This window comes from Prinia subflava, chromosome 2, assembly GCF_021018805.1.
Source record: "Prinia subflava isolate CZ2003 ecotype Zambia chromosome 2, Cam_Psub_1.2, whole genome shotgun sequence".
Classification (NCBI taxonomy): Eukaryota; Metazoa; Chordata; class Aves; order Passeriformes; family Cisticolidae; genus Prinia; species Prinia subflava.
The window spans coordinates 35,158,472-35,185,343 of NC_086248.1; the positions used below are offsets into that span (position 1 = coordinate 35,158,472).

At 42.1% G+C, this 26,872-nt stretch overlaps 1 protein-coding gene across 1 annotated transcript; it reads left to right on the forward strand.

The window, feature by feature from the left end:
- The first annotated feature begins 329 nt into the window (after window positions 1–329).
- NT5E (5'-nucleotidase ecto) lies at window positions 330–26,799 on the forward strand. The gene is made up of 9 exons (XM_063389592.1): window positions 330–960; window positions 5,526–5,748; window positions 11,160–11,348; window positions 15,765–15,962; window positions 17,392–17,543; window positions 20,678–20,786; window positions 21,569–21,718; window positions 23,239–23,439; window positions 25,004–26,799. The coding sequence occupies exons 1-9, from the start codon at window positions 640–642 to the stop codon at window positions 25,159–25,161; spliced, it is 1,701 nt and encodes a 566-aa protein (XP_063245662.1). The 5' UTR covers window positions 330–639; the 3' UTR covers window positions 25,162–26,799.
- Window positions 26,800–26,872: the final 73 nt, after the last annotated feature.

Here is a 26,872-nt window from a genome sequence, read left to right on the forward strand (position 1 = left end):
AGAGCTTTGCATTTAGCCACGGAAGGAAAATCTTGAAAGCAATTCATGAATATACACTAAAACCACTAGAGTTATAATTAAATCAACCCTTAAAGTAGTGTAACTCTTTTTACCGCTGAAATAGCAGTCTTTATTTTAAGCGTCATTGGAGAAAGAGGAGGAGAGAGGCAAACACTTCCATGTGAAGGCTTGGAAATTCCTTTCAGCGTACTAAACATTCACCAAGGCTTCCTGTGAGCATTGGAGTTTGTCCTTTCCCTGCTGGCTGGATTTTCATCCCGTTTGACCTCCAGTAGCCGGCTGAAAGCCCTTCTCCAACCCGACAGCAGCTGCCTTCGGGCGAAGGACATCGGTGGGACAACAGGGACTGGGACGTGCGCAGGACATTGCCTGGAGCTCGGAGAGCGCCGGGGACGGGCGGGCAGCGAGCGAGCAGCGAGGCGCGCTGAGGGCGCAGCCGGCAGCCCGGGCGGCCCCCTGGGCGCTGCGGGGCACACGCGGAGCACCTGCGGCGGGCGGCTCCGGCCGGGGCTGCCCGGGGCGGCGCGCAGCCTGTGCGGTGTGCGCGGAGCCTCGCCCGCCCCGCCGCGCCGCTCCCTGCCCTCCTCCCCGCCGCAGGCAGCCCCGGCGCGGGGCGGGATGGCGGGGCCGCGCCTGTGGCCGTGGCTGTGGCTGTGCGCGGCGGCGGCGGCGGAGCTGCGGCTGACCCTGCTGCACACCAACGACGTGCACGGGCGGGTGGAGGCGCAGGGCGCAGGCCCGCGGCGCTGCGCGGCCGCAGCGCGGGGATGCTTCGGCGGCGTGGCGCGGAGAGCGGCGCGGGTGGCGGCGGCGCGGGCCGCGCACCGCAATGTGCTGCTGCTGGACGCCGGGGACCAGTACCAGGGCACCGTGTGGTTCTCCCGCTTCAAGGGCCGGGAGGCGGTCCACTTCATGAACCTCCTGCGCTACGATGCCATGGTAAAGCGGGCCGGGGGCGGCGAGGGGCCCGTGGGGTCTTGCCCTCCCTCTCTCCCTTAGGGTGCTGGGTCTGTTCCTGCCTTTCCTCGCCCGCTGCCGGTTTTTCTCTTTGCTGCCTCCTTCAGTGCGTAAAGTTGCATCAGAAAAGGCTGCAGGTAATGCTAAAACCGAGGCCAAAGGCAGCTGGGAGGCAGGCGAGAAGGGAGGTGATGGGCTGGGTGATGGGCTCCCGGCCGAATTAGAGCTGGCAGCCCACGGGTAGCCAGAAACCGGGAGATGATGGCAAGGCTACACAGAGAGATGCAGTGGAACTCTTCTTGGCAGAGGCAGGGGCTGGGGGCAGGCAAGGGGTCGGACGGGCCCTGATGGAGAGGGGTTGGCAAGCCGTGGAAATGACCCCAACAGAAGCCGGGAGAAGAGTCTGGTCTGCGACAGAGTAGTTAACTCTGCCTGAGCTCGCAGCCTGACCTGCTTCAGTCCTGCGGGAGGGGACAGATAGCACACGTTTGCAGTGTTGTTTCAAAGGGTGGAGGGGTTTAGTTTTCACCAATCCCACCTTGGTTGTGTCCAGTCCCCTCAGAGCTGTGGTCGTGGCAGGGTATATAAGGGGCTGTGTACAAACAGCCCGGAGACAACAACAGTGCCGTGGTGAGGAAGGTCTCTGAGACTGTGCTAATCGTACACCTTTATTCTGTCTCTTTCGGCCGTGCAAGTGCTGAGGGGAAGGTATTTTTTGTGGCTGAGATTGTCACTCCATGTCCTTAAATCTTTTGTCTTAGGGCAGTGACTTATTGTGCTTGAGTACAACCCCAGGAAGGAGATAGATTAAAGTCACGTTTGAGCATGACTGCTGTTGTGAGAGTGACTGGGTATTTATTTCATCCCAACTCTCAGCTTGACGGGAAAATCCTCAGAGCATATCACATTCTCTGTCTTCATCTTTTTTGCTTTGTCTGGAAAGGACTGTGCTTTCCTTTCCAGGTAAGAATGGCTTCACCTGTGTGAAGGCTTCACCTTCACCCTCTGCCTCAGGACAGCAGTGGAAGGGAAAGTCATGACCCAGTGTGCTTTCTTAGCCTAAGCACCAAACAGACAGGTCTGTGAGGGATACTGCTCCCTCTTCACATGCCCCAGTGAACTGTTTTCTAATTGTGAAACCAACACTAACAGGATCTTTCCTCCCAGTGGTGATGGAGAGGAGTGTGTGCATTCAGGACTCGTCCTCACTGAGAGCTGGGCAGCTCCTTGGAATTCTGCACTGCAGAAATAGCTCGAGGTGTTTTTTCCTACCTACCTACCTACCTACCTTTCTTCATAAAGCTCTCTGCTGTCTGTCATTTTTCAGTCTTGTGCTTGCTGGTATAACTGGTTCATGGGCAGCCTAAGAACCTATACCTGATTACCTCACAAGGGGAAATTTTTTCAGGCAGTGTTGGAGTACTGTTCAGTTTTAGAAACAAGCTATGTAGGAAGCACCTGCTTTCAGAGATACCATGAGCTTTTTTGTCAGAATAAACTTTAAAAATAAACCCACCCTGCACCTGGTATCCAGAGGCTTGTGCCAGATGTGAATGCTTGAGGCGAAGTAGCTGCTTGCTCTCTGTAGAGGTGCTGCTTATTACAATTTGAATAGAAGGTCACTAGGTAGGTGCTAAACTTTCTGTGGCTTCTCAGTCTTTCTCTGCTGCCAAAGAGCCTAAGGAAGAGATGCCGAGTGTCGGGCTTTGCTGCAGCATCTGTTCCTGTTCTTCTGTATGTGGACCGTGAGGGGTCCGTGCAGTGGGGATGGCGGCTGGGTGGGGGCACAGGGAGCAAGGTGAGAGTCGCACTGAGGAGAAGGGTGAGCTAGCGTTTCTTCAGGCAAAATTTGGGAGGTCACGTCTCTGACAGAAGGGGTGGGGATTACTGAAATATTTAGAAGTGAACCACAGCACTAAGATTACAAACAGGATGAAGGAGAAAACATGAGTCATTGAAGTTGCTACAGGATGCAGGCAGGAGCCATAGGAGGATTTAGGACAGCCTGGAAACATTAGAGGTTTTCTCCACAAATGAGAGAAATTTCCTTTTTTAAGTTTACGTTTTTCTCATTTATACCTGTTATCATCTCCAGTCTGTTTTCTCCTGTTTGATTGCCTTCCAAAAATCTTCATGGCACTAGCTTGTTTTGTTTTAGTTTGGTTTTGTTTTTGGTTTGGTTTTTTTTTGTGTAATTAAGACTAAAAACCAATTTAAATACCTCAAAGGCAGTAATTGGAAAGGTGATAGAAATCTTCTAGCTTTAAATTGCATCTTTCTGTTAATTTGTATCCCGATTTTTAAAATATGTTTAGACATGCTGCTTGTGAAAAAGAGGATTATATAATCACATGCTGTGTGCTTGAATATTGCTGTTTCTTCCCCCTTGTGACTTACTCTGGTTTGGTGAAGGGATAGTGCACATGTACAGAGTCCCAGGAGCTCTGGGTGCAAGGGCAGGTAGGTAGAGTATGGGAACCCAAAATGGTCCACATCTTCCTCCTCAGAGGAGGAGTAGCATCAAAAGTGAAGCTGTATTATTAGCAACCACTGATTTCTCATTGCCCACTTTGTAGCCACCACACCATGGGAAAAGTTTTGATTAAAGCTAGTGTCCTAATGGATATGAAATAATCCAAATGCAAGACACAAAGCCAAGAGAAACAATCTTTCCTAACTGGTTGGTTGGATTAGGACTTTGGGTTTTTTCCCCCCAGCAAGCTGGTGGCAGCTATATCCCATTCAATTTCTTAATTCGTTTGCAAGCCTTTTTGTTGGGATTTAATTGCATATGTAGGAAGAACAGAAGACATGTGCACTAGCCAAAAGGAAAGAGCTTTTTACCATTCTGATATACTCTATACCAGTCCATAGATATCTTTTCAGAACATCCAGGTGACATCAAGATGAATGTGGGGTTTTTTTTCCTCTTTATTACTGTGCTTTTTTTCAGCAAAATAGATTGGAATTAGAATACAGTTAGAAATGGAACATAGTTGGAGTGCATTGTGTCTTCCCAAGTCAGGATTTTTTTAAAGATAGCTCTTGGTTCTTTTGGAAAAGTGCTGCAGCAGCATACAAACAATTTGGCTCCTTCCCAGGGGTGTGAGTAGAGTTCTCACCAGTGTCAGCAGGAGCAGCTGATTTCTAATGCAAGTTACTGCTGATATCCTGAAATTTCCACCGAGCCATTGACTACCTGCCTGTGAGGATAAAAGGAGTCAGGGATCTTTGTCTATCCCAAAAGAAAGACACTGCCAATCAATTGACTGAAATACTGAGCTCCCAAATCTGCGGTGCCTTCAAGGTCCTGCTTGGTTTCAAACGTGATCAGGGTTAATACACCCATTTGGAGAATAAAAGTTGGACCAAACTCAGCTGGTTGTGTGAGTTGTTTAACTAGAAAAGAAGGGTACATAAACCTTCTGAGATGATGAATGGAGTTTTCCCCACTTAATCTCAGAATGAAATTAAGAGCACAATTTTGCCTGGAAGAGTTGGCCCATTGGCTTTGATACCTCTTGCATGCTTTGTTCCAGCTGCAACCTGAAACCTCATATGAATTTATTATGTACCAGGTTACACAATTATTGTGGTTCTTGCATCCACCTTCACCTTCCCTAACACCTAAATATGCTACAAAGTCCTTGTGTGCATTGTGCTTCTGCAAAATGCCATCTATGGAGGTGTTGCTGGCTTATTACCAAACTTGCAGGCACAGGCATGTGGCAATTTAGGCAAGCATGAAAAAAGGGCAGGTAGGTGAAATTTCCCTCAAGGTAAGTCCCTTTTGCATCTGCTTAACCAGCCTGGAAAAACCAAACATTCTCATCTGGCTAATACCTTGCTAATAAACAAACTGGACTGCTCATTTAGTGTGGCAGTCTTGGCGCTTCACCGTGTTAAGTGCACACCCACCCACTGTGGATTGGCTCTGGGGATTCTTCCTAACTGATAAACATTGGCTCTTCCATATGCAAGTAATGATATTGATGGTGGACAGAAAATTATATTTTCTTCTTGCGTGTTACAGCACAAAAGAATCTTTACTAAGTGCAACATGTTTGAAAAACTGTAGTCCAAGCACGAAGCTCTTAAAATGCACTTTTTATTTAAAGAAAATGCTAAATATTAATGACAATATTTGTTTTCTTCAGTATTCAAACAATGTATTTTCCGTACACAAAATATATGTTTTCCTTTATGGTTATTGTTAATCCTCTTTTTTAGAGCTACAGGATGTAAAATGAGTATGTTTTGTTCTGGTACATGGTCACAAACAGATAGGTTTTGGATTTTGACTTTCACATCTGTACTCATGTAAGAGAGTCTGAAAAACAAAAACCTACCTCTAAAAAGAAAAATGACCCAACAACTTCTGTGTTCATGAGAAACAGGAATGTGTTGGTTTAGACACATTAGGGTTAGGGTTTTCTTTCATAGAATGTAGACTTTATTTTCTCAAACATACCATGTATATAACTTATGACACCATTTACACTGAATATTTGAGGTAGGGTCTCACATTTTCTTCTTGCTTTTGACAGGCTTTGGGTAACCATGAGTTTGATGAAGGTGTGAGTGGATTATTGGATCCTCTTCTTAAAAATGCGAATTTTACAGTCCTGAGTGCAAATATTAAAGGGAAAACTCCATTAGCAAATGAAATGATGAAATATGTTCATCCTTTTAAAATAGTTCATTTTGACTCAGAAGCAGTTGGAATTGTTGGCTATACTACGAATGAAACTTCTTTTCTTTCACAGCCAGGTATGTTTTCTTTAGTATGTATGTTCATGTCCTTTGTTACTATTTTGTTATTTGCCTACTTTTTAAATCCAAAGATGAAGGTTTTCAGCTGAAAAGTGAGAAGTCTGTTGTTTTATCAGTATTTATTGTATTACTCATCTTTGTCTGATTTTTAACCTTTAAAAGGCTTGCTAACATTAAAACCCTCTTTGATACAGACCTGGACCATACCTAAGAATACCAGAAAGTCAGTGAGATTGCAGGAGAGCTCAGGGGACATTGGGATTTTTATTCTTGCTTGGGCTTTTAAAGTTTTATTACATGACATATTTTTTTTATTTATCCGTTTAAATGAAAGTTAAAACATGAATACAGCTTGTCTCTAGCTTGAAGTGTAACATTTCTCTGTGTGTTGAAATTTTGTTCTTGGATGCTTCCATGCCCCAAAAAAAGGAGAGGTTCGTGCTTGTTTTTGAAGCAAAAGTTGCCCAAGATGTTTTTAGCCTCTCAAAATATTTGCAGAAATTAGACTACAGAAGGAACATCCATTCAGCTTTTACCACAATTGCTTCACTCATGAGTAAAATTAGAATTGATGAGGAAAAAGGCTTCTCAATTTCTGTTTTTTCCAGCGTTTCAGGGGGTTTGGTTTGATGAGGGTTTTGTTTGGGTCTGGTTTTTTTAGTAAAATAAAGTGGCCCACTGGAATGAGAAACACATTTAAATCAGCTGTAGGAGATATGAGTCACTGCCTGCTCAGAGTTCAGCGTACGTGTAACAAAAACAGAGTTTCTTCCTTGGGTTTTGCAGTTAGGGATATTCTAAGCACTGCTTTGAAACACTTTCACATTGAAAAGGGACTTCATATTATTATTTCTCTTTCTGTTGCTTGGTAATACAGAAATAGTGCATTGCTTTCCTCAATACTTGGAGGACTTATTGGAATATAAAACTGTTCCTTCAGTGTTTTTTAATTCGAATGTTTAAACTGTCAAGAAATGGACATCTAAAATCTCAATAGACTTTCTGATCTCATTTCTGTTTCTCAGTAATGTGGTTTTGAATTCCTGTCTTTTTTTTCTCCCCAACAAAAAAAGAAAATTGATCTGTATTTTGTGTAGGCAATGGAATTTTACCTGTGCCTGAGGGCAGATATCATAAGATGTCATGCTAAGTTTGAATAATGACAGTCAATATTGTCCTCCATTAGGGATTAATGGAATCTGCTGCCACTCTTCTTCCAAACACCTGTGTTGGGGCAGCAAGGTCATCAAAGTAACTTCCTTGCAAACTGATAAAAGTGAAAGTCCAGATAGTGCTGGAGTGATTTTTGTGAAGCACTTGAATACATTCCCAGTAACATCTAGACATCATATCCAGTGCCTCAGTCTGCTAAGACATTGTAAGAGACCAGAGCTAGATAAAAAAGCAGTGTCAAATTGGAAGTTTGTTAGCTCCATAGATGGAGCTGAAGTGTGCCTAAGGAAGGATATCCCACAGTGAAACTGAGGAAAAGCAGAGCATATTCTAACAGCAACATTTAGAGTGTTCAGAGTTTTTACAGTTTTGTGCTTTTCCTTCTCAGTGTGTGGAGGAACATTTAGAAGCTTTGAAAATGTGAACCAGGACACGTTCATATAACTCAGTGACTACATATTGCCCATGACCTAGCAATCCTTCAGACTGGTAAAATCATGGCAGACATGAGTCGGTGGCTAAGTAATTATCAACCTAGTTCCTTATATTCAATTAATAAGGGACCTTGCGAATTTTAAATTCAGCACCTTGCTTATCTCTACACATTTCTTCCAGATGATTCCATTCTCTCTGCCTCTGTGTGCTTTGGCATGCTCTACGCTCTTAGGGCATTCTCAGGGCAAACAGGAAGCTTGAGAGTGCTGAATTGTGAATTCCTACATTACTGCCTTCTGTGGAAGTATTTTGTGAGTGTGATTTCTTCTGTTGTTAAATCTCAATAACTTCCACACAACTATGAAATTACAACTTGTACTTTTCATAGTCTGCTTATAAAACGTTATCAAAAGATTTGAACAGAGTATAAATCCTTAAATCTCAGTGTTTCCACTGGAGGGACTAACTAATTCCTGCTGAAGGTACTGTTAATGTCACTGTTTGGAAACCATAGGGATGGGGAACACATTTATAGATTACAGACAATTGGCAGTTTTTCTGGAGTTCTTTGTTTTGCTATGTACAGCTGAATGCCCAGCAGGTTTTTCCATGTCCTGCAAGAGTTGCTCATAACTTGGCACACAGACACAGTTATCTGTGTATTTACTTTGAACAGATAATCACAAGGCCATCTTTTTAGTATTTGATGGTTCCAGCCCACTTGCTTTAGTTCTGTAATGTTGTTTGGTCCACTGTATTTTTGTATAAGGTGTAAACCCAAACCTACTTACTCTGTAACCCTACAGGCAGCAAAATGTTTACTAAATCTATCAACTTAGCAGAGTTTTCTAAAATGGAATTTCAAATTGTATTTATTCCACTTTATTCTGGCTATCTTGCATAATATTTTTAACAGGCAGACAGTTCTTTTCCTGGTTCGGTTGTAGCAGTTTGGCTGTTTTTTCTGAAACTCTACCTTGTCTAAAAAGAGAAGATGCCAAATCAGCTTAATACCTTAAAAGAGAAGTGAAATATGGACATGAGCAACAAGTTAGTCATTTTGACTCAGATTGTTTTGAAAAATGGCCAGATGAGTGCTAAGCAGTATATTGCTTTTTGCCTGGTTTTTTAGAGAATTGAACACTGTGTAATTGCTTTTACAGTTCCCCACTGTATAACTTTCAAACCTGCTGGCCCATTTCATCTCAGCTACGTGCAGTGCTCAGATGGCTGGGATGCAAAGCTGTGTGCAATGCCATGGCTAGGCCACGGAGAAGGGGTGAAAGAAGCCCCTGCAGCCCTGAGCAGAATTCCCTTTCTGAGGGCAAGGCAGACAACAGGAGACCAGCAGGTGGGTGGATTGGCAGTGGGACGATCCACCCGAGCTCTGGTATCTGCCTGTCCTGACATAACAGTCCTGGGAGAGGAATGGGCTAACCTGCAAGGGATGGGCATTTTTTTTCCCCTCATGAAAGTGGATTGGTTTGTTTTGATGCCTTTTATCTACAACTACCTGAAAGAAGAGTGTAGCAAGGTGGGGAACAGTGTCCCTCTCCTAAGTAACAAGTGACAGGTCAAGAGGAAATGCTCTCAAAGTTTTGCCAGGGGAGGGTTACATTGGATTTTTGGGAAAAAAATTCTTATTGGAAAGGGTTGTGAAGCCCTGGAACAGACTGCCCAGGGAAGTGCTGGAGTCACCATCCCTGGAGATGTAGATGTGGCACGTAGGGACACAGTTTAGTGGGACTGGTCAGTGCTGGGTTAGTGGTTGGACTCTGTGAACTTAGAGCCATTTCCCAGCCTAAAGGATTCTATGGTTCTGTGGGCTGAAGACTAATAATAATGTGTCTTCAGTGTAGGGCACATTTGTAGGCTGCAGTGGCATAAAAGGATAACAGAGCAGGTGCTGATGGGGAGAGTTTGGTTGTCATGGGCCACCTGGCTGCTGGCCATGGGAGAAGCTAGCCCACAGGCACCTGCATGCTGGCACAGCTTGTCAGTGGCTCCTTCCTGCTCTTTGTTTCAAGAGCTGAGCTCTCTTTGCAGAACTGCTCCCACACCATTGGGGTGCCAGCAGTCCATGGTGGTGAGAGGAGTACGTGAAGAGCCTCTGCTCAGGGACCAATTCTTGCACTTCCCTTTCTACCAGCAACTCTGCAGCAGGCCCTGCTGCTGTCAAATGCAAGGATGTGCAAAGAGGGGCTGAAGACAGTGGCTTCCTTCAGCCTGGGGAGGAAGACTAAGAGGGAACCGAGTGCAGTCTTCCACTGGTGTAAGGGAATTTATAGAGAAGACAGGGACAGACACTTCCCAGAGGGGAAGAGAAATGACAAGAAACAATGGGCTGAAGCAGTAACAAAGAAAAGTGTGGTGGGACTTAAGGAAAAAATTTGTCATGGTTAAGCATGGTTAAGCCATTAAACAGGTTGTCCAGAGAGACTAGAATTTCAGCAAGCTCAGACTAGACCCGAGCATCCTCATTTGATTTTCAGATCCTGTTTGGGGTGGGTTTTGGACTACATGGCTCCTGGAGATCTCTTCCAACCTCAATTAACTTCTGACTGTTTGATTCTGAGAAGAGGTCCACAGGAAGAATATGTGGGGATGCAGTGCACAATTCACTCTGCAATGTGCAATACAGAGATTCCCTCTGGCACTAGCAGAACTACTGAATGGGTGTGGTGCTGAACCCTCTTTTATCTCTCCTATTGTAGCAGCTTCCTCCTCATTTCCTGAAACATTTTGCAGTGGATTGTGAATTCGTTTCACTCCTCCCGTTGTTATGAAATAACGTGAATCTTTTTACTTTAAGGGCATATTTCAAAATTATTTGATCACAGAATTCTGCAGGAAGGAGAAGAATTAGGTAGAGGAGGAATTGGTAGAAAAGTCACTTGATTGTCTTCACCAGAAAGTTTAAATTTCTGGTTGGTTGAATCTGTCCTTAAACTCTGTTCTTAAAACTTTGTCAGAGAAATTATCCTCTTACATAGGAAGTCCTTTTGTGCAACCAAACCACTGTGTCCAGGATAAAAACGCCTGTTACTCTAGTGTTCATGTAACTGTTACGTTAACTTCAGCAGACACAGAAAACTCGCGGAAAGGTTGTCAGTTTCCCAACATCCTTGTCCACGCAAGGTTTCTCCTTTGCAGACTTTATGTTACTTATGCTGTTGTTTCAGGATGTATCTCAGATGTGTGCTGTGCTGTGTTGGTATTACTGAGAGTGTTTACATTAGGTCAGATAATTTGTATAAAAAGACGATTCCCAGAAGAGTTTAATGGAGGATGTTGAAGAAGCTGCTGTTTAAAGCCTTGGGGAGGGGGGATAAAGGAAAGAACAAGATGAGCATGCAGTAAAAAGGGAGAATTAACTTGGGAGAAAATAGACAGTCTCGAAGAAATACATTTTTCTTCTTGGGAAAGAAAAAAGAAACTTTGTAATAGAATGCAAACACCAACGCATTTAGTTTCCTTTCTCTAGTTAAAAAATAAAAGCCATTCAATTTTTGATCCTACTATTGATGTCCCTGAATTTTCTTATGGAGTTATAACTTTTTCTAGTCTAGGCAAGAACATACAGCTTATTGCAGAAATGTTGTATTAGTCTAAGCACACAGGTGCTCCTGAGAGACTGAAGAACACTGACTCAGCTCAAGGGCTTGAACCAACCAAGGATATTTGAAAGGCACCACCATTCAAAGTCCTTTTAATTATATAAACTAATATCTGATGTCAACTACTTTATTTTTAACTAGTAATTAAGGTACTTTGTAAGTAAATTATTTTCTTTTTTTAAGGGGATGATGTAACCTTTGAAGATGAAATTGAAGCATTGCAACTGCAAGTGAATAAACTTACTGCTATGGGAGTGAACAAAATAATTGCACTAGGACATTCTGGTTTTACCGTGGACAAAAATATTGCCAAAAAGGTGAAAGGAGTGGATGTTGTGATTGGAGGACATACAAACACATTTCTATATACAGGTATTTTACTTCTTACTAAAATGTTGCTTCTAAAGCAAAGCTGAAGCTCTTTGTCTTTAAACTCAGAGAACTTTCACCAATACAGTTTACTGCTGGCTGCACTCAGCCAGGTTCATAGCTGGTACAAGTCCATGACTTCCATGGAAGAAACCAATTCAAAACAGCCTCGGCACACCAACTACCACAACTCACTGTTCCATAATTCATCATTCATCCACAACTCATCATTCCATAATGCTGTGGATGTTCAAGGTAACCTATATAAAGTAGGGAACGGGAACAAAGGCAGTAATACCAGTAGATTACTGCTAAACATTCTGTACTTCTTTCAAGCTATAAAAGAGTAAATTGGTTATCTACTTTTAAATATGTATGTGACTTAACCAAAACCATCAATCATAGAAGACTTCAAAACTGCTACTGCTTTTGATTTTCTCGGTAATCTGATTCTATACTCATAGGTCACCATTTAGCCTGCCATTAAAATACTTTCCTCAAGTTTCATCTGTTTATTTCAATCCCTCTTTTAATCTCTGACTTTATTCTTCTTTTCTCTAGAGGCAGATGTCATTCCAGAGTGAAACATTACTTATGTGTTTTCTCCTGCAGTAGTGTTACTTTAAAATAATACTTATCATCAGCAGCTTCCCCAGTGCTGTTACCTTTCCCAGAGCATGAGGACACAAGTAAAAAAGAGGCTGTTTTGTTCTTCTGTTTGATTGAAATGTTTAAGTTCTTTAAATTTAGTAGAAACTTTAATAACTTGTTGGACTATAATGGGAACTTGCTGTAATTTTCAGAAAAGTTTCCCATTAATCCTAGTCACAGGGATAACATTATGTACCCTACCCTAGGAACGTGACCACTTAAAAGGTTTGCACTGTGTCATCATCCTCTCCTCTCCCTATTCATCTCCTCTCTCTTTCTCATGCCTTTTTTGTCTTATCTGGGCTCTCACCTTTTGTTATCTCACTTGTTAAAAAGAAAGAATTGCATGCCACAGTTATACCTTGAGCAGATCAGGATATCTCTTGAATTTGGCCTCAGGGAATAACTTTGATGACTAATCTGGAGGCACAGAGCACTTACATCAGAGCTTACAAACACTTTGCATAGGAGTGCAGCAGAGAAGCACCCAAACTGGAACAACAGGATGGACCATCCCAATACCATGTGTCTAAAAGTGACCAAGAGGGATGGTTGAAGCGACTGGATGAGCCTGTGGAGACACTTCACTCAGGTCTGCCCATGTTTCCCACCAGCCTGCACCTCAGGGACCCCCCAGGCCAGAATTGGTCTCTTGATATTTACTGCTCCATCTCCTGCTGACTATCTTCAACTTCCACAACACCTATAGAAGGGCATTCCCACACTGACCTGCACAAGCCGCAGAGACCTTGGTCTTGTCTTGGGGTGTAGCCTGCACTTTTATTGAATTCTTTTTGAGATGGGAAAAACAAGGATGGATTTCATATTCCAAGTGTGCATTCATTGTGGATTTACACAGTGGAATCCATATTCTCTTGCACAGTCTTGTTGGCCAATGCCTCTAGAGAGTTTGTGCCACCTTTTTGGGTGTGATCCAAAGAGGCACCATATGTCACAATTTAGAATCATGATGTGGAATGCTGAAGGAGCTGAGACATCTGAGTTTATATCTTATCTAGATCTGCAGGAGTTTGCAAGCACACTCCCAGAGAGTACGCTGCTGTCAGACTAGACTATGTCAAGCTGTTCCACCATTCCCCATTTGAAGCTGTCCAGGATTCAAAAGGCCAGAGAGAGCATACTGCAGGAGACTGCAACTTTCAGGTTAAAAATCTCAGCTGGGAATGACTTCTGGTACCTTTTCCAAGGGCTCTACCATTTTGGTAAAACAAAGCTGTCTTACTTTTTAAATTAATATTGGCAAGGTGAGAAAAAGAAAAAAAGTAATGTCTGGGGTAGATACATCAATGATATCTATTTATTTAATCAAAATATGCTTTTTGACAGAATGTGGTCTGAGCATGTAATTTTTATCCCAAGTACTGTGAAGCACATGCTCACCCATTCAGAAGCATCGTGAGTGCATTTGTGAACCATGCTCTGCTGAGTCAAAGCCATCAGTCAGCACTCCTAGAGAAGCAGCCACATCTGTGATTTCACTGCAGAGTAAAACATCTGATTTGAAATGTCTTTGTGCATGTCTCAATGCATATATTAATCTTATAAGCTCTCATTTAAATCAAGAGGTGTAATCAATAGCTGGCAGCAGAGTCTGGGAGAATGTTTCAGCTTAGTCTAGGTGGAGATATATGAGCTGTTCAGCCTGTTCTGTCATGGAGGTTTAGAGACATACTGCCCATGAAAATACCTCCACAGAGAAATCTCAGTGTAAGGGTTTTGTCTTGGACTGTCCAGCCTGTCTCTAAGATACTTGCCAATCTCTGGTTTATCCACAGGTTATAAGGCAAATATTGTCCTGACTTGATCAGGTGTGCATTTGGTTTGCAGAACTGATTCAAATGGCAGTGGTAGTTTTGGGTTAGAGCAGTTTAATTCCTGGTTTTCGTCAGAACTGATGTTCTGAAAATGCAGTGTGTTGGCTAAAATGGGGTAAGAAATAGAAAAGTGTTACATGTTCTTCAGTCACCCAGTATGAGTTTGTGCATTTGTAATGAAACAGCATCTCATGCCTTGACTGAGCATGAATTCTAGTGCTGTGCTCTTTGGGGTAAGATGCACCAAACAGTCTTTGCATTTCAGAAGGAACACATCTATCTTACAAGGGAAAGATGTCATCGTGCTAATTAATCCTGAAAGGGAGTATGTGTATCAGAAAGTATTCCGTTAGAAAGAAAGAAATTAGTAAGATTCTGGACAAGCACTTTACACAAACCTGATATAAACTAAAATAATGCCTAGAAAGAATAATTTTATTTTTCTAATGCTGTGTTCATTTGAGGACTAAAGAAGGAGAAGAAATTAAAACTGATTCCTCTGCCAGTTCAGAAAACCCCAAAGCCACTTTTATGTGCATAAATCCTAGAGAGTCCTCATTAGCTACAGGATTTTTAAATTCTTCCCCAAATAAATGAATAGTTAAATGGCATTCCAAGAAACCAACTCTGTTGGCCTGGCTGAAAGTAGAAAGGCTAGTTCTGTGGTGAGTTTGGTTCAGTTTGTAGTTTGTTGCAGCTCTTCTCCCTGGAGAAACAGGAGAGATTAGAGAGGAATATGAATTGTATTGGCGTTCTAGAAGGAATATTTTTAATGCTGCTTATCCTAGGATTTAATATTACATAAACAACTGTAAATGGAAGGAAACAAGTTGTTCTGTAAACAGTGGAAGTGAAGAGGCTGTTTTCCTCTGGATGCACGTCCTCTGCACCCCGTGCCCCTGCCTTGCCAGCAGCCCCGGGCTCACCAACACGCGGATGGGAAATGCCACCGCCTTTGGGACAGGAGTGAGGAGCAGGCTCTGAGGGAGCTCTGCCACCCTGGCTCTTGGAGCTGCCCGGCCTTGGTCTGACAGTGGGGCAGAAATACTGACAGGAATAACAGCAGGGAGAGGTACTAGTCAGATAATGTCACTACTCAGATAACATCAAGGGGGCACAGAGAAGGCTGGTACCTTTGAGGCAAGAGCTATGCTGTGCACTTCCAGTTTTCTTTGCCGCTTTCTGCCCCTGTGTGGCTTCTAAATCCTGTGGTAGCTAACCTATGCCAACTGAACTGTCTCTTTCTTTTTTTCTGCCAGTGCCTTGCCTCAATCTGTTTCCAAGTCCTACCTGTAGTCACCTTTCAAACTTTGCAGGTTGATAGGAGTTTTAAATCCATGACCACGCAACTTAAATGCTAATGAAGCCTGTTTTAGCAGAGGGTTTGCAATTTCTCTGAAATTTTGGAGGCTGTTTGGCATTGTGAAAAAAATTCAGCTGGCTTTATGTGCAAATTCACAGAAGTGTTTGTAGGTATATCTGCTTATTAACAGTAAAAATGCATTAGACTTTTTCAGATCAAGAAGCCTGATGTATGTTTTACTAAGATTCTTATTTTCTATCTGATGCAGGATAATGTAGTAGGAAGGCTCAACAATAAAGAGGCTGGTATGTTTGCATTACTGAGGGGTTTAGACTGGAATAATTGGAATTAAAAGTTGTTTTGTTGCTGTTGTGACGTGATGTTATGGTGGAGTGTGCTGTCATAATTTAAAAAACACTGTGGTGGTTATTTGAGTTCATGTCCTCAAAACAACATTGTCTCTTATGACATAACTGAACAATCAAATATGTGCTGCTTGTCCAATACAGTCATGGCTGTTTCTATCCTATCTGAGTTTTTTAAGGCTGAGAAACATTTGAAATGTCACTGTAGTAACTCCTTGAAGGTCACACGAGCTGAAGACCTGCTTTTCATGCTTGTTCTGTGCAGGCACCCCACCCTCCACTGAACAGCCAGCTGGCCCCTATCCATTCATGGTTGACTCGGATGATGGGAGGAAGGTGCCAGTTGTACAAGCTTACGCTTATGGAAAATATCTTGGTTACTTAAACGTTACATTTGACAAGAAAGGAAATGTAGTCGAAGCAGTTGGAAACCCCATTCTGCTGGACAGCAGTATTCCTGAAGGTATGTGGACTTGGCATTTGAGTTTGCCTGCAGCACTCTGCTACAGTTCAAGTCTTGTCACATTAAATACAATGTCTGAATAAGAACTCAGCTTTTTTTCTGAGCTTGCTGTTCCTTCTTTGTAGGGTTCAGCCTCTGTTACAGTTGAATATGCATGCATTCAGAGTGTGTTTTTTATCTATTTTAAATCCCTGAAAGTTCTTTTGTAAGAATTCAGGTGATACAATACCTTACCACTTTGGAGAACCTGTTTCAGCTAGTCCTGTAATTGTGATTCAAAAGATTATGAGGGCTAATTTACAGTTTTGCCAGAGGCTGGGTTCTTCAGAACAGAGTTTAGAGCAATATAGGAAAGTGGAAATGTTCCACTTGGAACAGGAAAAACTTGAAGTACCCTGCCAACTACTCTGCCAACGTGCAAATATAATATACAAACCCATGAGTTCTTGTATGCAGTGCTGACTTGTGTTCAATATTTTAACTCTGAAACATTTAAAGATGTGGGAGGAGGAGAGTCTCTGTCATTTGTTTGTAACTTCATGTGAGCTCTGTTAACTGTTTTTTTGTCAGTTCTGTAATTACCCAGGGCTGGTTTCTGATCTCTGTTTCTTCTCCAGTGTTTGCTGTATGAACTTCTGAGCTTTTATCAGACTAAGTTCTACCTGAGTATTTATAAAATGAGTCCTTTAAAGATTATTTGTTCATAGATATTTACTGTGTTATTCTCAGTGAGCTGTTACTGTAGTGAGATGATGTAATGAAACTTTACATTCTCCCTCTAAAGTCAGTAAAACTTAAAATTCAGATAGATTGTTGGTTCAGATACAGTTTTATAAATGTTATTCTTGCTGACAGGCGTGAGCAAATTGATTAAAACTAGTAGCTGATATAAAAGAGTTGCAACATCTGTCTGCATATACAAGTATCTTTGTTTTTATAAGAAATAATTAAATTTTCACCAGCGAGACAGATGAGCATAGAGAATTAATTTCTATAAAGGGTTTATTCCTTGACATTGATATTTGAGCTATTTTTCCTTTTAGCACAACATTAAAGGGAGGAAATTACAAACAGAAAAAAAAAAAGTTATGTCCAAGACCAATCTCACTTGTATTTTAAAAGTTCTATCACCTGTCAAGGTAGGTACCAGAAACCCCGTCAGCCAGGGGTTAGAACAGGACTGGGCAAAAGTACAGAGGAGGTAACCTTGCTGTGGGCTTATTCCCTTGATTGTCCTGTCCTGCCTTCTCCCCTTAAAGTCTTTTTTTGAAGTGAATATAGTCACCATGTTGCTTGAGAAGCCTTTAGGAAAAGTGCAACCTTTTAGAATCATGAACATCTTTTTCTTTCCCTAAGGTTTGTTTTCACTGAAGTGTCATTAATATGAGATATGTATGGTGTTATTTTACACTTTTATATTACTTTACAGATGAGCACATTAAGGAAGAAGTGGAAAAATGGAGAGAAAACCTGGGGAATTATTCTGAAGAGATTGGAAAAACTAGTGTTTACCTGAATGGTACAAGCCAAGCGTGCCGTTTCCAAGAATGTAACATGGGAAATTTGCTTTGTGATGCTGTGGTAAGATGTGTTCACCACTACAGGTGGTAATTGTATCTATATACTCCAGAGCTATCCAGATCCAAATTATCAGCATATGGGCTCTGTGCCTGCTTTTCAACAGTGCAATATCCAGTGTGTCCCTAGAAAGACCTGGCAGAAGCGAGGCTATAAGGAATGTTGCTGTAGAGAGTAAGCAGCAGTTTATTCTTTGTGCATAGCCTCATAGAGAGAACAGTTTTTTTCACAGCTGTCTTTGAGGCTGCACCTTTAAGGGACATGGCAGTGTGATCTAAGAGCCAGCAAGGAGCAGAGCTCAGCTCCCCTGCCCCTCTCCTGCTACTGGCCCCTGCTCACAGCACTTGCCCTCCGTCCTCTCATACTCACTGGACTTTGCTGTCAGTTCCGTGCACTGGCACAGAAAACAAATCTGGGTCACTTTCTGTCAAGCTACTGACAAGAATTGTCCCCCTGAAGAGCATAAAAGGTGCCAGCTGAAGCAAGGAGGGGGTGGGAAAGGCCACACACCCAGCTGGGCACAGAACACCCCAGCCCAGGAGCCACCAGCCCCTGCTGTGTTCTGACAGGCACTACTGGGCTTTAACAGTCACATAACTCCAGAAAAGTCTTTTTACAAGAAGTCACTTCCAGTTTTTAAACTTCCTGAGTTTGACTGTTTTACTGCCCTGCAGCAGCACCATTTCATTTAAGCATTTCAGGGAAAACATTCACTAATGTGACTGTTTCCAGAAAATTAACTTTCCCTTTATGGGACGATTAATAATAATGAGTTTTCACTTAGTTATGTCCCCAAAGCTATTTATCTAGTCCATGGTATTGCTCTTATTGTAGTCACTAAAATAATTCTCTAGTTCATGGGCTCATTTTCAAATCAGATTAATGTCTGGGAATTCTGCATACACATCTCCTAGAATTGCAGTATCTTGCACCTTTTTTCTGCTGGACATTTTAATATCTTTATTTGCAAAAATGTGAACAAATGCTTTGGCACTTTCCAAGCTTAAAGAAAGTAACCCTGTGATCTTTCAGAAGTCTGTAGATTTTCTTGCCATACATTTTTTCTTAGGGGGTTCAATCAATGTCTCTGGACAATCACCTGTCATCCTCAGTAGATACACAGATTTCTCTTCACATTGCCTTACCAGTTCTATACTTGCTTTCCTGTCTGTTGACATGTGGTGAGAGGTATAGAGGTAAGAAATAGACCTGCTTGTTCCACAAGCTTTAATATTTAGAGTTGTCCTGAGAAATGGAGAGATTGAGAATTGCAGAAGACTGATAGAATGTTTGTGCTGGGTCAAAACAGAGGCCCATTTAGTTCAGTGATGTATCTCAACCAGTAGCCCAAATTCTCAGAATAAAACGTTGACAGGCCTAGATGGCATTTTACAAAGGACTTTAAAGGGTCAGATGTGAAAAGACTGCAAAATTGATAACAGCACTGTGTGAGCTCCTCTTTTACGCTGCCTCAGCTCAGGGCTGGGAAGTTGCAATCCTTTGATTATGAGTTACAAACCTAAGCATAGATCTGGCCGCAGGGCATAACTCTGATGACTAAGCTGGAGGCACAAAGCATTTACACAGCTGCAAGTCAGAGGTCACAAACACTTCACACAGGGGTGCAGGCAGAGAAGTGACCCACCTGGAACAGATGTCAGGGTCATTCATCCCAAAGTTTTGTCTCCAAGAATGACAGAGTGGGGACAGTAGGGGACGAGCATACTCTTGGACAAGCCTGTGGAGTTGCTGTACTCGGATCTGCCCAGGTCTCCCACCAGCTTGCAGCTCAGGCATTCCCAAGGCAGAAGTAGTCTCTTGATACTTACTGGCTCAACTGGAACATGTGGGGAGGGCAAGAAACAACAGGGAGAGAGGGGGAGCAGGGGAGGGAGACAGTGGGGATTAGCTCCTGCAGAGCAGCTCCACTGCCCTTTGCCTGCCTCCAGCCTTCCCAGCAGCTGGTGGCAGGGCGTTCCACCACGGACCTGCACATCCTGCAGACACCTTGGGCTTGTCAGTGTGTAGCCTTGTTGCTACAAGCCCACTGCCTGCATAACTGCTGGAGGTCAAGTGGTCCTTGCTCTGGAGCACTTGCTCCCCATCCACCATCACACCACTCATGATTTTATAGCCTTCTTGAATAATTCCTTCCCTTATCTCTTAACCAGGTCAGACAGTCCAAGTCTGCATCATCATTCTACATTCAGAAGTTTTTTGTGTCTTTGACCATCCTTGTCACCCCTCTCTGAATCTTTCAGGGTTTTTATTATTGAAATGAGAAAAGACACAAATTCCTACCCAGCCACCACATGCCCTTCTTCATTTTATAGGCTTCTGTCATGTGCTTGTGTACTTCTCTCTGTGAGACTGGAGAGTTATGACTATAGTCATTCCTGTATGGAAACCAATCCATCCTTTCTATTATCCTAAGTAATTTCAGCCTTTTCTTATACCACTTGCTTATTTCTGAGGGTGAACACTGGAGGCTTCTCATCCTTATGCAACTAAGCAAATATCTGGTCTCCATTTTCTTTACTAGTAAGGATGTCACAAGCAAATATTGTCCTGTTCATGCGTTTTGTCAGAGCCTTGCCACTGAACTGTTGGGGACACATTGCTCTGCAGAATAGACTTTTTGATCTGGTATGCCTGTTCCCTGTTCTTCCACTGTTCCACATCTTTCTACTTACCCAAGAGCATTCCAAAGTACTGAAAACCAACCATACAGAAGATGAAAAAAGTTAATTCCTTGCAAAATTACTTACTTTCCCTAAGAGATTTTAATGAGCAACAGTACTTAAGGTCCTCTTCACTTCTCAGTTCTCCACATATACTTAAATAATTTGTCTTTATCAGCCATTGAAATAAAAAAATCACTTTTCCTTTATTCAGCTGGCCTGCCTTGGCCATGCCATAGACACATGGACTAGGGCAGAGCCCGAGAGTTCATTACAGTAAAAGGCAAATATTTTTCATGTTAAGAATTTTAAAAAGCAAACCACTTTTTTGATGTTTTTTAATTAAAAAAAATTAAAACCTTTCTGTCTCTTTTGAGTCTCAGATTGTATTTGGTGTAAATTTCCAGAGCCTGTAATAAGTGAAGATAAAGTCTGATCAAACTTTTTTTTTTGTAGCTTTATGAGAATGTTGGGCTTCCAGATAAGAAGACATGGAACCATGTTTCGATGTGCATCCTGAATGGAGGTGGGATACGGTCACCCATTGATGAGCAGAGCACTAATGGTATGTAAAGTTACCAGCTGAAGGACAACTTGATCAGAAAGAAGGAATCAATTATGCCAGCCTGAATACAGTGTTAGGTATGGGCTTGTTTTGATGGGGTTTGCAGAGTGTTTAGAAGTGATTTCCAACTTTTACAAATGGTTGTCCATCATTTGAGCACAACTGCACTCAGGCTGACATTGACAGAAGTCTCTAGCATTGTTTGTACACAATGCTTTTTATAATTTCCCTCTCTCCTTGCTGCCTTGGAACAAAGAAAGGTCTCCTGCGGTACAGGGTCATCTGGTATGGTTGCTGTGAGCCTTCTGTAGTCTGCTGTAGAGTAAGTAAATTCCAGATTTTTCTGAATGTTAAGGTTTTAGTTTTTATTATCCTGATACCCCATAAATGCAATCTGAAAACAAACAGCCTTCTCAGTTTACTTAAAGCTTTCTGTAGGACTACGTGAGTAAACCTTAATCAACTGCAAAAAGCACCTGATGCAGTATGAAAAGCTGTGTTTCTTCATCTTAGGTTATGGGTTTGTCATGTCTTTTAGTAGCTCTGTTCTAATAGCAGAGCTGGATGATAAAAGATGCAGGTTCTTTGGGACAATACACGTGATTCTCACCCCTACCAGCCCTCATTTTCTTAAACTGTATTTGCCATGTTCCTTGTCAAAAACTTGATGTTAAACAATGCTAAAATAATTCTGTAAACAACAGCAAAAAGAAACAAAAAAAACCCTCCAACAACAACAAAAAATCCCAAACCAAGAAGTGAACCAAGTCTCTTTCCCTCAGGTAGCATTACTGTGGAAGATTTGCTGTCTGTTTTGCCATTTGGAGGTCGTTTTGATATGGTGACATTAAAAGGCTCCACACTGAAAGAAGCTTTTGAGCACAGTGTGAGGCGATATGGAAAAGGAAGTGGAGAGCTGCTGCAGGTTGGAGGTAAATTTTCTTCTTTCCTCTTCTCAGTTTTCCAAAACAATCATCCCTCCTGCTGACCTTATTCCATCTGTAAGCTTTTTTTTTAAGAAGAGAATGTCAAGCTGGCCATACATCCTCACCCTATGCCTCACACGAGCCAGGCAGCAGATGCTGATTATCCAATGTATGTTCAATTGAGCCACTGCAGCACACAGACCATCACTCATCCCTTCAGCAGAGACAGTGTTCCCAAGCTTCCTGAACCCATACTGGCATCAGTTTAACACTGCAATTAACTAGAGGAAAATATAATTTAGTATAGCCATAACACAGAAATAGCTACAAGAAACTCCAGGTTTTAGTTCTTAACTGGCAGCCTACCTGAAACACCAAACTGGATGGCTGTTCTGAATTTCAGTTTATCAAAATGATTTTGTGCAATTCTCTAATGATTGATGACAGTTTTAGTTTGTCCAGCTGGGCTACGGAATTCCTCCAGTGAATTTCTAAATATTTTACGGATGAACAGTTAATACTAAAAATCTACTCATATCTTTTATTGCAGCTGCCTATATGTTTATCCAGATGTGTATTAGGCTATAGTCATGTTTATTCGTGGTCTCTCTGTGATTTAGTGCAGATTTTATTGTTTAGTTGGCAGAAGAACTAAACTTCAAGGGCAGGGGCTGTAGCATTCCCTCCCTCCATGCCTCTCATCCCACATACCCTGACGCTGTGATCCCTCACATGCCACAGACACAACTCGTGTCTCACACTTTCACCAGTAAGTTCACGTGTTCTTAGGTACCTCTAAAGCAAAACAGGAACAAGCTCTGCTTGCTGCCTCTTCACAGAAAAAGAGGAAAACCAGTAGCTCTGGAAAGGGTTCAGGATGGAAGATCCAGAGCAGGAAGAGCGCCAGGGTTGGAAGAGCCTCAGTGCTTTGAATGACCTTTAGTGGCTTCCTCATCTGCAGAACCTTGGCAGTGCTGCTCTGGGGGCCCGGCTCTGCCCTGGCCTTGATCAAGGAAGGCTCACAATGAGAGATGTTGTTTCTCCTACAGTGAGGAGACACTGCAGCTTACAGCCCTGGTCTGGCTCTCCTTTTTCAGGACAGTGCCTATTATCCAGAATAGCTACCAAGTTAGGCTGGCTGGCAGGCCTTAAAAAAAGTAATTTCAGCCAACAGGCCAGTGAAATGAGAAAACACATGACTACAGAAATAAGGGAAGGTATTTTTATCTTGCAGTATTCCAATCCCATGACTAGCTATTTCCTTTTGTGGAGTAGTGATGAGAACAGACAAGTAAATGAGGTGGGACAGTGGTTGAGCAATTCTTATTTCTCTTGAGTGTTCTTGCACAGAAGTTGAGTAAGTGTGCAAAGAACACGGCATTAACTGGAGTAATTCGGAACAATACGACCCTCGGTCACAGAAAGTAATGCAAAGAACTAGCTGAAGATGAGGGAGAATGCTGCCTCTGGCCCTGTGTGTTCAACGTGCACTGCACTAAGTGGCATTCCAATGTGTATTTTTGTAGGCATCCACGTGGTCTATGATCTCTCCAGAGCTCCAGGAAGCAGAGTTGTTAGTTTAGAAGTGCTTTGCACAGCCTGCCGAGTCCCAGCCTATGTCCCACTGCAGATGGATGGAATATACAACGTGACTCTGCCATCCTATATGTTATTTGGAGGAGATGGCTACAGTATGCTGAAAGACAAAAATCTGGGATACAGTAAAGGTAAGGAGGATACAGCCCAGGTAAGTATGGGCACTAGCAGGGTAGCAGACAAACAATTCCCCAAAGTTAAAAGATCTTTCTACAGTGCAAACCTCAGACTTTTTGCCTTTACTTGATTAAATTTGCTTCTACTCTGACATCTCTGGATTGCTAGATTTGGTTGTAGGCAGCAACTCTGTTCTTTTTCAGTTAAAACCACAAAAGTTTCAAAGAGAAACATCTTTATCAATTCAGCAGTGCTCAGAGAGCAGTTCTGAGATTGTGGTAAAGTACACAGAGAGTACATCTTACACTGCCTTGCACTTGTACTCATTGCTGAACAGGGCATCAAAAAGAAAGGTGCTATTTTCTATAGGCCCTAAATTTACACTGTATAGAAGTATTTGGAAAAACAGAATAATCACGTCCACTATTAAACAACATACAGCTCAGGCGAACAACATAGGGTGAGGTGAAAGATGCCAACCTAAGGGAATTAACCTGCCCAGCAAAAAACAGGGACCCTGGGAGTTCTGCAGGCAGGAGAAGGCAGAGTGCTACAACCACCACACCACTTCCACAGAGGTGGAAGAGAGGTCTTATAACTCTGGCTTAAGGTCCTCTAAAGCTGCATGCAAAGTGTTAGAAAGTCTGCGTTCGTACAATTGACATTTTCCATCTTTCAGGATGAAGGGAAACTTGAAAAAAAAATTGAGATTAAAATCCATTATTCCTGAAAACACAAAAGGGGTGTAGTGCTGTATTTAAAAAGAACATCTTGTGCGAGCCCATCTCATTTTTGCAGAACTTTAATTTTGTATATTCTGCTTGTGCATGGTGAAAGCATGATTTTACCTCAAAAATTTTGATTTTGGACCTTTTTTATGGGCGAATTTTTTGTTTCTACAGGTGTTTGAATTTAAAATTGATTCTCACAGGTAAGGCTGGTGCTTTAAATCAAGTTCAGCAAAACCTGATTTAAAACATCAGCCTTCCTGTGAGACTGAGAAAAATCATTAGCAACAGTGAAAGGGAATAACCAGTAAGACTCTGGTAAAGTCTTTCAGTACAACAGAATAATTAGAGTAAAACTGTAATTACTGTTAAGATGGAGGGTTACACTTTAGAATTCAAAGAGCTTGGATCAGAAGGGGCTTGTTCCATGGTTGGCAGCAGTGACTGAAAAGGGTCTCCCACTGTAGAAAACCCACATAACACCTTGTGTGCACACAAGCAGTGCCCAGACTAGAAACTTCTCCTGAAAAAAGTAAATTTGAAAAAGTGTAAGTGATAGCTTCACCAGGTCTACAGCCCTACACCCCAAACAGATAGGAGACTATCTCAAACTCCTTGACTGGAAAATACCATTGTAACAAATTCAAAATAAAACAAGCCAGACAAAACAAAAAGAATGTTTGTTTGTTTGTAAAATAGAAGTTGCTACTAAAAATTCTGGCTACAAACTGCCACAGGTGATGTGTGCTGATTCAGAATCGCAAACCATAGAAAACAATTTAGGCAAGTCCTTACATTTTGGTTAAGAGCTTGGCAGAGGCAGAGAACACCTCTTGGTTTGTTTCTTTAGGTGAACCTGACATTGACGTTGTTTCCCGCTACCTCCAGAGAATGAAGAGAGTTTACCCAGCAGTTGAAGGTCGAATAAAATTTTCTTCTGGAAGTCTTATCAAAGCAAGTCTCACCCTGATCTCTGTATTGTTGACTGTAACATTGTTGCACACTTGATTTTTTGTTTGGAGGAATAGAGGAGAAGAGATGATGCTGAGGAAGCTGTAAGAGACCTGTTCCCTTCTGTTACACCCTACAATGAATGAGCAGTGAGGTTGCTGCATGCCAGCAGTGACCAGCCCCTGCATAGTCTTCAGTCTGGTGGTGCCACTGGAACACTGTGCAGGGCAAGAGGCAGAATCCATGACTTCTCTTGGTCATGATCAGCAGGTGCCTGAAACTGAGGTCTCAAAAGCAAAGTTCCAGTGAATACTTACTGCTCAATCATAAACAGTGACAAACTGAAATGGGCTATTCTAAATTGTCAAAGTCTTTTAGCTGCTTTAGACAGTGAGTTAAGAACCTGATTCCAGATGTAAACAAGCTTCTAGAAATGGATTTATTGTACATGTATATTCCTTTCTTTGATCTCCACTCAGGGTTAAGATATTCAATCTAATATTTCTACTTTGGTTCTAGTCATATTTCTCATACCTACATGAATGCCTGAAGGAGCTGGATTAAACTCGGTGCCATTAAAATCATAAAGTCTATTTAATATGCAATTTTTAAAAGTTTTTGTTTTACTTTTGAAAATGAAAGAGCACATTTATATTTTCCATTAATAAAGGATGCAATGAAAGTTTGACTTGATTTTGATGAACTTGAACAAATTGAGTACTCTTCCCTCTTAAATATGGTTTGGGGACTTTATCTAGAGTGGGAACACAATCTGTGACAGTATTTCATATAAATATGCTCAATTTTACACCTTTTCCAAAGAACAAAGCACAGGACTGCTGCTTATCACTCTGTATTAGCAACATTCCAAGAAAATGCCAGATAACCGGCATTGACTCCTGTAGCACTTTTGGCATCCTTTGGAAACAGTCAGGTAATTTACAGCATAACCTGGCTTTATGATAACTGTGATTATACCTCTTCTAGCGGAAGGCTATGTTTAAAAATATAGTTGTAAGAGACAGGCTAATGAGTATAAAATCAGATTAAATGCTAAATGTACATTGCTGATGCTTTATCAAAAAATGATTGCTTATAAATTAGGGCAAAAAAAATCATTATTTTTCTAAGATTACTGGGAATTCTGACATCAACATGTTTGGGTTGTTTAATGCTGTTTTAAACTGACTGTAAGTGTTTTGAATAAACCTGCTATGTTTTTCTGGAAAGCTCACTACACTCTTTTTCAACACTGAAACTCTTCCATCCACTGCACCTGTAGATTTCAAGGAGAAGGTGCATTAAGATAAACATTCCGTATGTTGGAAGTTAAAGAGCCCATTCATTTCCACATCCCTTCAAGTGCTGTGCCCGAAAGGCTCTGGACTACACAGCTGCATTAGGTAAGGGGTGGTGGAACAGGGAGACAAACGACGACTGCCCTTGACACACCATGAGTTCTGTCCTGGCACTGAGGATTTGTCACTACTACTCCCTAAGTTGTTAATTTACAGAATGGTCTTCCCCCATCAACATCAAACAAGTAACAGACAGAGCTGCACCTGCAGACCGACTTTGAGAGTTGCAACAACTGCTTTGGCAGAGCTGGAGAGAAACAACTCTTTTACCTTCCTTTCACCAACAGAAGGGAAAGGTTTGCATTAGCAATACAAATTTTATATGGACAAAGAACACCAATGCTGCAGTAGATTGGTTTGTTTGTAAAAAAGAAGAAAAGGGGTGTTTGAAAACAAAAATTGAGGAATGC

Excerpts from the sequence above, each read along its gene's own strand:
- NT5E (XM_063389592.1), top strand. The coding sequence starts at position 640 with ATGGCGGGGCCGCGCCTGTGGCCGTGGCTGTGGCTGTGCGCGGCGGCG. Across the intron at positions 15,963-17,391 it reads GGACAGCAGTATTCCTGAAG|ATGAGCACATTAAGGAAGAA; the intron begins GTATGTGGACTT and ends ATTACTTTACAG. Across the intron at positions 23,440-25,003 it reads AAATCTGGGATACAGTAAAG|GTGAACCTGACATTGACGTT; the intron begins GTAAGGAGGATA and ends TTGTTTCTTTAG.